This window comes from Hippoglossus stenolepis, chromosome 7 (assembly GCF_022539355.2).
Source record: "Hippoglossus stenolepis isolate QCI-W04-F060 chromosome 7, HSTE1.2, whole genome shotgun sequence".
In the NCBI taxonomy this organism is placed as follows: Eukaryota; Metazoa; Chordata; class Actinopteri; order Pleuronectiformes; family Pleuronectidae; genus Hippoglossus; species Hippoglossus stenolepis.
This window is the reverse complement of record NC_061489.1, coordinates 24104326-24114953: the sequence shown is the minus strand read 5'-3', so window position 1 is coordinate 24114953 and position 10628 is coordinate 24104326. Positions and strand designations below refer to the sequence as shown.

Genomic DNA, 10628 nt, shown 5'->3' with positions numbered 1-10628 from the left:
TTAATTTGAGTCCTCATACATAACAAAAATAACTGGTCTCATCCTCAGGGTGCCTCACCTTCTCCACCTGCCTCCTCCATCAGTACCACTTTGTGTCTGATGCAATGACTTGGACTGAAGCTCAGAGCTACTGCAGAGAGATGTACACAGACCTGGCCACTGTTGAAAACACTGAAGAAATGAAGAATCTTAAAGACACAGTTTCCGCTGCTGGTCACAGCTCTGATGTTTGGATTGGCCTGTACAGTCATATTGACTGGAAGTGGTCAGATGGGTTCAATGAGAGTGGAGCTGAATGTAGGAGGTGGAATGATGACCCAAACAATTTCAAAGCCAATCAGCTTTGTGTGAGCATGAAGAAAAATGGAAAATGGCAGGATAATCAATGCCATGAGAAGAGAAGATTTGTCTGCTACAAAGGTAATGTTGTGCTTTATATTGATCTTTACGATACAACATAATGTATAAAATGTGATTTTGAAAACCATTGTGTGACTCAACTATCCCTCTTTTGTTCTCAAACTTAACTGCAGGAACATTAGAGGATTCCTAACTTTGTGCTGGTGAAGACAACAAAGAATTGGTCTGAGGCTCAGAGGCACTGCAGAGAACACTTCACAGATCTGGCCACTTACGGAACAAAGATGACAACGACAATATACAGAACTTGATAAAACCTGGCGGGTGGGCATGGATCGGTTTGTACAGAGATCCTCAGATTTACTGGTCCGACGGGAGTAACTACTCATTCAGCTCCAGGTATCAGGGTAACAAAAAACTTCGCTCGATGAAAGTCTTATGTGGTGTTGCAAATTTGAAGAAGGGAAGAAAGTGGAGGTTGTTTTCCTGTGAAAAAAATACCATTTGTCTGCTACAGCATGCGTGGATGGTGCTTCCTTGAGTGAAAGAGAGAACACATCCTGACATTAGAAAAACAGTAATTGTCTCAATAGTGATTCTTATAACATTAACGCATTAATGAATATTTGGATGATGTTTGTTCTGTCTATTGCTTCTTTACAGTGAGAGAAACTAGAAATGTCTTGTGATGTACTTGTATGTTATCACTTCATTAATCTGCTCTGTGATGGTTCTTCAAGACAAACGGACACTTTGGAACATTTTGACTCTGTCTGGTTTCAGACTCCTTCACTAATTCTCCTTGTGAATGAGATTTCAGCTCTTAGCTCTCAGCAGTTGTTTTTGTCAGATTTAAAAGCAAAATTATTAAAAAAAACTCAAAAAATGCACTAGTTTTGGTTTTATGGAAACCCCTGTCTTATAGAAAATAGATTGGTAAGATTAAGTAGACAGACAAAAAATGTGTAAACTAATAAATGAATCAATAAATATATGTTTATGCAACATGATTAAATGACTTATTTGTTTTTCTATTTTCTTTTTGACATAAAATACCTTGAGCAGCACACATTAGTAACTTCATTAAATATATGTATTGAAATAGTGACCAGCAGAGGGTGGAAGAGCGGAGAGGTGGGTGGAAAAGAGGAGAGAGAGGGGCGGGGAGACGGAGGGGAGAGACAGACCAGGAACAGTTGGGTACACATCATATTTAAGCTCTGTCCGACTAGTTGTTAAAATGAGAATGATAAGAGTGATATGCATGCAATGATGTTATTAATCATAATCACACTTGTTGAGTGTCAGATCTGGATTCTGCAGCTCTAGAGTCCGAGATACAAAACTGTAAAAGAGAAAAAACACAATAATTATGAACTATGTCCTGTTACTTCATTTCCATTTCTTCTCTTTTCTACTTATTCTCATCTGATGGATCTGCATATTGGAAAGAACGGGTGAAATTTCAGTAGAGGTGATCACAACATTTATAAATAAACCTTTCAAACATCCCTGGTTCACAGGTTTCCTTGGAAGAAAGTTTCCTCTGAAGAAGCTGAGTTGTTGAGTTTTCTGAATGCCTCTTTTTAACGCTGTGAGAAAGATTGCACGAGTGTCTGACCGCTAGTGTGGCTGAGTGACACACACACACACACACACACACACACACACACACACACACACACGCACACACACACACTGCGGTGAGGTGTGCAGGTCCTGTCATCCAGTTAAGTAAAGTTTGCTTGATTGTAACCGGAATTAAAGCGGGTTCGCCACCAAAATAAAAGCAGGCGGATGGAGGACTATAAGGCAATGAGTGGTAATGATTCTAATAATAAACGGTGTCTTTACAACTCGTAAACATTGAGAGTATTTCTGATATTAAAACAAATAGAGTTAACGCCTTCAGAAAATAATAATAATACCGTTTCAATTTGTGCACTGCCATGAGCAGCTCTTTACTGTCATTGTTTGTCAAAACTTTAAACATTAAAACATAAAAGCAGCAAAAATATACACAACAAATATACATAAAAGGATCAAAGGCACATACAATGCTCCAAAAGACAAAATGAATTAATGATCGTAAAACTGACAGGAGCCTTAAAAACATCATCACATGTTTCCCCCCTAATATTAAATGTTAATATAATATTTTAATCATAATGTAATGACTTTTCTTTCTCTGTAGGCTCACTCACATGTCACTGCTCGTTTAGCTTCACAATTAATCATAAAAGATGCTCAACATTTGAAAAAGTTTGAATTCAGGATTCATAAAAACACCTAGTTAAATTAAAAGAGTTTTTTAACTTCAGGTTATTAATGTCAAGATTACATTATTAATGCTTCTCCCCAGAAATCCGCGAAAAAACGGTGCGTCATTTCTGGTTACACTTGTTACCGCCAAAGTAAAGGCACGTGTTTCCTGTTTGCATTGGTCCGATTTGTTTGGTTTGATAAACACATCAGCAACTTGATAAAGAAAATGTGAAAAGATCTTATTAACGATGGGATCTTCTTCATGTCGTCTACACAGAAGAGTCTGGTCTGTCGTGTCCTTTATCGCAGGTAGGTTCTATGTTCGGAAATGGCCGCTAAAGCTAAAGCTAAAGCTAATGTGGTAGTTTGAAAATCCAATGCTAGGTCATGTGACTCCAGGAAAACCTCCATCAGTCACTAATGAAATGTAAAAAAAATGCAAGTTAGCTTCCGGGATTAGCTACAAAGTGCGAAGTTCTGACGTTAATGTTCGTTTTCTGCTGATGCTAGGCTAACATAAACCACTCTCATGTAGCTTGTTGTTAAGCTAGTTGTTAAGCTAGCAAGCGTCAAAACTCACACACTGTGGGAAACTGAGTCTCAGAGACCGCCATTTTGGGTTTAGTGTCATAGTTTCTCCTCTGGTGTTCTTCTTGTTAGTTTGACCATTAACTGTTTTCTTCAGTGAGAATTATCCTCTGGTCAAGTTGAAGCTTTTTCTTATTTAACAGTGTTTTGTTGATATTTCTGTTGCTTTTAATCAAACGATGGTTTAATACACAGTTTATGTTAAAACCTTATTTCAAATGTTTGAATCCTTTATTAGAGAAACACAAGAAGGTGATTTTACTCATTTTCCCATCCAGACCAAATTAGACCAAGAACAAAAAACCACTTTACTAAATACACGGCATCAAATCTGGACTACACTGTTATATTTACATATTTTTATACCATTCATATTTTATATATTCCTTACACTTAAGTATTGCATGTTACTTATTGCCTATTGACTCTTCCTGCTGTAATATTGCAAATTTGACTAATCTTATTTGTACTGCTCATGTTAAAAACACTATGATTCAGCATGTTCCTTTGCTGAAGCTTTTATTTTGTGCTGTCCAAACCGGAAGTCACACCAGCAGTGACGGTATTTGACTTGACGCTGCTCGTCCGTGCACAGATTTCCACCAGGAGCGACTGTGGAGCAGCAACAGCTCCGTCCTCCTCCTCCTCCACCACCTCCTCCACCTCCTGCTGCTGCTGCAAACACCTCCATCCGCAAAACGGAGAAGCCTGACCGACTTGCCTGACGCGGTGCACGGCTGCACTTCTGTGGAATACCTGCGGCACCGAGCTGCTCCTGCACATCCCGCACGTCCCCAGGCTTTTTACTAGTTGAGGAGAGCTGAGCCCACTCGCCAATGGCAAGTCCGGCTGCAGACATAGGACAGTCTCATCAGCATCACCCTGCCAGCGACTCTGCCGCAGACTCCGCGTTTCAGGAGGCGCAGACATGGATCGAGGTGAGTCCGGGATCCTGTGAAATGCTGCTTTCTAAAACCCTGCAGGTCTTTGCTTCCCTTTGACGCAGGTGCTGTGTTGTGTGGTCTCCCAGTGAGATTAGTTACTGGTTTGCAACCGGATTTCTCCCTTTTATTGCCTCGTCACCTGTTGTTGAAATGTGACTCAACCAGCAGGGAAATCCTAAATATCGTCCCCCATGAAGTTCCTGAGGTGGGTCACAATGATGGACAATGGAGTAATTATCATGGATATGGTGAATTTAATCACGTGCAATTTTAAATTCCTTTATTAACTTGTTCCAGACATTCAGTTAATAACTATAACCAAATCAAAAAGTTATGTATTAAACCACAATGATGCACCCTAAGCAGTGCAGTGCCTCCATATTCCTTCCCAGGATGCTGCACATACTTGTGAGGGACCCTCCTGTGTGTTGCAGCAGGCTCTCACTTGTGTTTTGTTGGTCGGGGGGGCTTTGTACAGTAGCTGCTGTGGGGCCTGGCTGCATGTTTGGCTGCAAACAATGAATGCATCATGTGGAATGGATTTTTTGCCTCATCGCGGGCCCGGGCGAACAATAATCACACAAGCGAGGTTTTGTTCCGGGAGAATTTCAATCACGACACTCGCCTGCCCCCGTTGGCAGTTGACTTTGTCATCCCGAGCCGTCCCCTTGTCAGGACTCAAAACACCGGCGGCCGCCACATTATCTGCTGCGTGTGAGCAGGATGTGGTCACCGCTTTGCAGCCTTTCACCCAGAGGATGAAAAGGCTGATCTGAAGCCCACTGTGGCACGAAGCTTTTGTATGAAGTGGGTGATGCAGTGCAGCAGGGGTGTTGGTAGAGATTGTGGGGCTTCATGTGCCTCCACCGACCGCTCCGCCCCCTTTACCGCTTCTGTGTACCCACATTAACTGCTTTCTATATTTTTTTAGGGTAGGGTTAGGGTTAGTTTGTCACTCATCAACTGTTGGTTTCTTGAGACGCATCAATATGTTGCTCACCTACATGTGACCTCTGATCCCAGATGTGTCCTTTGATTTAAAATGGAAGATAAATGTCAGAATACTGTAAAGTTAAATACTTGAAACCAGGTATATCTTAACAAGTGTCCACGTTAAGCAACAGCACAAAGGTTCTTAAAGGAGACATGTGATGCTCTTTCAGTACATAATGCACATGTAGCAGCTAATCGGGCCCCTGGTAAAGTGAGAGCAGAGCAGACTGGGCTTTATCGGGGGGGCCTTGAAGGAACAGTAACTAAAACAAAGTGTTTCAGACAGAGGCTGAAAAGAGGAGCTGCAGCAATGAGCAGGCTGAGGACAGTGATGTGTTTTGGGAACATTAGAATTAAATATTTTATAAAATCAATAGTGATTATTATATTTTGATTATTTTGACGGTCAGTATCCGGGTGGCCCCCGCTGGCAGAGCCTCTCTTGGCAGCGCCACTGTATTGATGCGGTGGCACAGGTCAACAAGCGACTCTGCTCTTTTCTAATCACTCACACGTTTAACTGATCTTTATCAAAAACCTGCTGGATTCATATTTATGTTCCTAGATAAATGGGGCGTTGCTTCTTTAAAGTTAAAACACTGTGTTGCGTCATAGTCTGCAGTAGTGTGTGTGTGTGTGTGTCTGTGTGTGGGTCTGCCCATCTGTCGCTCTTCACACAAACAAAAGTGATCACATGTGTCTGTATCGGATCATGAATCCGGATCGTTCCAGTCACTTTAACCGTGATGTCCTGTGTGCGTCATGTCTCGTCTCATGTATTTCTTTTAAACGTGTTTAAGTGAGTGAATCAAACAAACCCAAAGTTATCTTCAGTACTGTTCAGATCCTAATAACTTCTGATTAGTGTTTAATGTTATTCTGTAAAGTGGGTGCAGGTCAGCAGGGGAGTGAGGGACATGTGGCAAAGGTGTAACGATACTGGATTCATAATGTGCGTCCGTCTGCCCTGATCCTGAAGTGGCGATCATTTAGCAGAGAACACTGATCTTATTCGTATTGGTATTAATAAAAGTTAATTCCTCAGTGTCAGATTATCAGAGGTCATTACAGGCCTATTTAGCAGCACCGAACTCCTCCGAGGCTCGTATCACATCTTTAAAAAGCCACTACTGACCTAGAATCACAGAGGCGGCTCCGGGCTGAGCGCTGAAAGGAGAGAGAAGTGATACAGCTCCTCTGTTGTTGTTCCTCTATCTCCCTTTTCCCAGGGGGACTGATTTAATTTCCCATACACACCTGGTGACCGTCCTTCTGTCACCTCAGGCAACCAGAGACCGGTTGCTGGTTCCATAATGAACAGATCAACACAAAGCCTCAGTCGGCAGCACAGTGGTCAATCTTTGACTGCTTATATTCAACTGCTGTGCCAGATAAGGTGTCAGGACTGGAGGCTGGAGGTGAGAACAACAGGGCCTCTGTTTGCCAGTTATTGTCAGTGACTAGTCAGAACAGTGCAGGGCTCCAGACTAACTTTTCACATTGGTTACACTGGTGTGCCAGACTTTGCCATTTAGGTGCATTCAAAAGTTTTCACTGCGTCTTTTGGCACCACAATAATAAACCTTTTATACCTTTACTTGACAGTTCCCATCTATATATATTGTTCATTTCTTAACTAGGGCTGGGTATCGCCACTGATTTCCTAAATTAATTTGATTTGGATTCACAAGGTTTTAATTCAATATTGATTCAGTTATGGATATTTCATTGTACAATACAAATTTTACCTGGATATGACATAAATTCTCAGAGAATAAAAGCTGTAAACTGAACAAGGAAACCTCTCACTCTGTGCATTCTTAAAAATATTAAGGTAGGTCTGTCACAGTAACGTATTTTGTTGGAAGGTATTTTGTCCCAGAAATTACTGCGTTAAATAATACTCTTGTCATCATTGTGAAACCATTTAAAACCACTGGTACAGCGATAATATTATATCATAATCATGGAAGTGCATCCTGTCAAAGAGCAATGAACTTAATTCTATATTAAAATATCCTAAATGAAACAAACTGTGTGTTCAGTGTTCCTCATCACTTGGGTTGAAATATGAACTTCTATTTGTTGCAGTTTAGTTGTTTCTTGTTCGCAGTATTTTTTTAAACTAAGCAACCAACTGCAGAGAAGATCTGCTTCCTGTTTACACCTGTACGCATGTAGTGATGCAGCCTTAGAAGCTCAAACTTAACACTTTTGCTGAACAACTGGATAACTTTGGCTTGTGTGTATGGGGTGATTCTAAGTTTTGTATTAACTTGGAGCAGTTTGCTTTGGCAGGTGAGGATCATTTGACCACAGTTGTGCACTAGCTAACTGCACTGAGACCCTTTGGAGCTGCTGTTGAAAACCAAATTTATGCTTCTCTGTCAGCATGTTCTGCTCGTCCGGCCACAGCTACATCCAGGGCTGGAGCTGATTTATGGTTCAGTGCTGGATTTTGTCCTGTTCTCTGCTGAAGCTCTACTGTCATGGCGAATGGCCATGTTGTGAGTTATGAGGTGTGACCACGCATTTGTTATATGTAAAAGTCTTCCCTCACACATGTGACATGGACCGAAGACAGGATGGTTCTCACTGTAAATCACCTGCTACAAAGGAGACGTACACTGTTTGCTTCACGTCATGTTTATGTTCTTTTGTTCAGGACATTTCTTGCATGTAAATGATTTGCAAGACGAGAAAACTGGATATTGAATAAAAAGAAAACTAAAATACGAGAAACTATAGTTGTTGGATTAAGAAAATGCACATAATGTACATATAAATAACTAAATGCAATAAATCCACAGCTTTTCTACGTGGTTTATTCTGTAAAATAAAAGTCTTTATATCAGCAAACATAGGATATGTGTGTGAAAGACTCGTATCAGCTGATTTGGTTGAACAGCCGATCCTCCAACAGGCTCTCGAGCAAACATCGTGTTACTGAGAAGGAAAAGAATTGCTGAATCTTGAAATTGCTTCATGTTTTCTCCAGTATCATCAATCTACACCAGCATTGGAAACATGCAGGAGGAAAGATAAGCACCTCTCGCTGACTAATCACAGTCTCAATGGTTTCTCTATTTAAGAAGGTGCTTGTCACATCAACCAATCAGGTAAATTTCCACCACGGTTTTGTTAAGTTAATTCTTAATATGCAGCAGATACTTACTGTCCACTTTGAATTTCAAATGAGTCCTTTAAAATGTGTCACTATGGTAACCAAACACCGGTTACTTCCTTGATGGCCACTTCCGCTCACCGTCATGTCAGCGCAACCCAGCTAATGACAGTGTTCAGACTCCTCTGCACCACAGATGAGTCGGTCTGACCCTTTTGATGAGGGCGGAAAACCCTAGATTGATTTGCATCATGCAGCCACAGGGTGTCTGCTTTGAATTGGAAACCCATCGATATTAACTGACTTAGTCTTTTTCTTAGATCACACCTTAGTGGTTTGATAAATAGTTTTTTTGGTGGTTGAGGACTATTTTGCTGCCGGCAAATTAATATCAAAACACAACTGTGAGAAAATAATGGTGTGAGAGTTGGGTAACTTGTTATTCACTCGCCTTGTTATGATAACAAACATTTACGGTGGGAAAATATCCAACAGAAAATATCCTACAGATAAATAACTATATAAAACTCGCCCAAAAACAGTGCATGTACATGAGGTGTAAAAAGATTCAATATGACAGAAAGATGCTTCTAGTCATGACCATCGCAGTATTCTTCTGCAACTCGTGGAATATTTTAATGATGGATTAATCAAAAGTTTGGGTTGATGGATAAAGTTGTAAATCCTTGAGATGTGAAAAAATGCCAAAAAGCAGCAAGTGAGAAGCTGGAATTGTTTTGCAGGTCATCAGATCAGAGTTTTCATATAATTTAGTTTGATAAACAATTATTCCATCATCAAAATAGCAACAACAATTTTTTTTCTCTTAATTGACTAATTGTTGAAGATCATCAGAGTTAATTAATCAGCTTTTATTCATGGAATCTCAATGATTCAGTTTAAGCTGCTGATAAAGACAAAAACTATGAATGCAATCATCTTTAATTATTGTATATAGATTATATTTTGCATACAGTTCTGTATGCGTAGATAGCAGTGTTACGTCCATTACTTTGTTTTGTAGGTTTTAAACTGTATAAATTCCCTCAGCTAGACGTCTGTTTTTTTCCACCGCTTGTCTCAACTCGTTGTTTCTCCTCTCTACCGGTTCGGTATTGTCTCAGTCTCTCTCTTTCTCTTTTCTTCTATTCCTGAAATCCCTCCTTTTCCACCTTCTCCACCTTCTCCACCTTCTCCTCCTTCTCCTCCTTCTATCCGTGTCATGGCATGTTGAGGTTGCTGAGAATAAAACAAACTTTCCTTGTGACATGCCTGTAGGCAACAGGGATATCATCACATGTCAATGGCTAATAGCATTCCAGTGATATCATTGTGCAAAGCAGTCCAATCAACACAGACTGATCTATGCAATTAAATTCTGTATTCACTGTAGTTATTATTATGACTGGAGATTTAATCCTAATTAAATTTGATCTTGAAAAAAAAATTGGGTATCAAATAAAGAATAATTCTGTCATTTTATGTAGTTCTTATCGCACTGTGATGTATTTTCAATGCATTTTCCTTAGTATGTAGAAATCAACACAAAGAAACCAGCTGAAACCAATATCCCACCTCCTGTTGGTATTTATTACTTTTCTAAGTCATAACTGAATCTTTTAAAAAAACATTTTCATTTGATAAATGTCTTGCTAACTCCTGTGCAAAGGGCAAATGGAAGACATCCATTAGACAGCAGGACTCCGCTGCCAAACAAACGCGTTTACGTGGTGATTGATTGTCGCTTACCAGAGCCAGCTTCATCCGACTGGAGGGAGATACTGTATATCAGGTGAAAAGTGCCAGATGGGACCAGACCCGATGACAGCTCAGAGGTGTTTTCCACGGAAACCTTGAGTTGAACAGCAAGGGAACAACCAACCGAGCCAAGAAAATGGTCAAAACAAAGATACTCGTTGCCAAGGAGAGTTCTTAACACGGATGATGATCCTCAACACTCAGCAAGAAAAATGTATCATCTCTCCACACCAACACTGTCTGCATGGTTTGCTATGGAGACGGATACATTGGGGTTATTTTGGAGAACATAGGATTGTGGTTTCTGTAAAGCCTCAACAAAATACCTGTAGGTTTATGTTCTGGTTGAGTGACTCTTTTCTTAGTTGGATGTCTTGACGGCGACACCCTTTGAAATGCAATTAGCTCACACCTCTTTGTTTTTTAGCCCTGGGCTGTTTTGGAAAGTCACCGCAGATCTGTAGTCGCTCTGTCTGTGTGCAGTCGTTCTCCAGTCCTTCCATGATGTCATTCCCAGTTTTGGGGCATTGTCCTTCTTTACTAGTTTCAAACCTTTTTTTGTCAGATGCGCTGCTATGACTACCAGCTGTGGAAGA

General features: G+C 40.5%; 1 protein-coding gene across 1 annotated transcript in view; it reads left to right on the top strand.

Moving 5' to 3' along the window:
- The first annotated feature begins 2821 nt into the window (after nucleotides 1-2821).
- Nucleotides 2822-10628, top strand: part of LOC118112182 (LIM and calponin homology domains-containing protein 1) — a 76771-nt gene continuing 68964 nt past the window's right edge. The window contains exons 1-2 of the mRNA XM_047340556.1: nucleotides 2822-2934; nucleotides 3809-4151. Coding sequence (XP_047196512.1) covers nucleotides 4050-4151 — 102 coding nt within the window. The 5' untranslated portion in view covers nucleotides 2822-2934; nucleotides 3809-4049. The remainder of the gene's footprint in view (nucleotides 2935-3808; nucleotides 4152-10628) is intronic.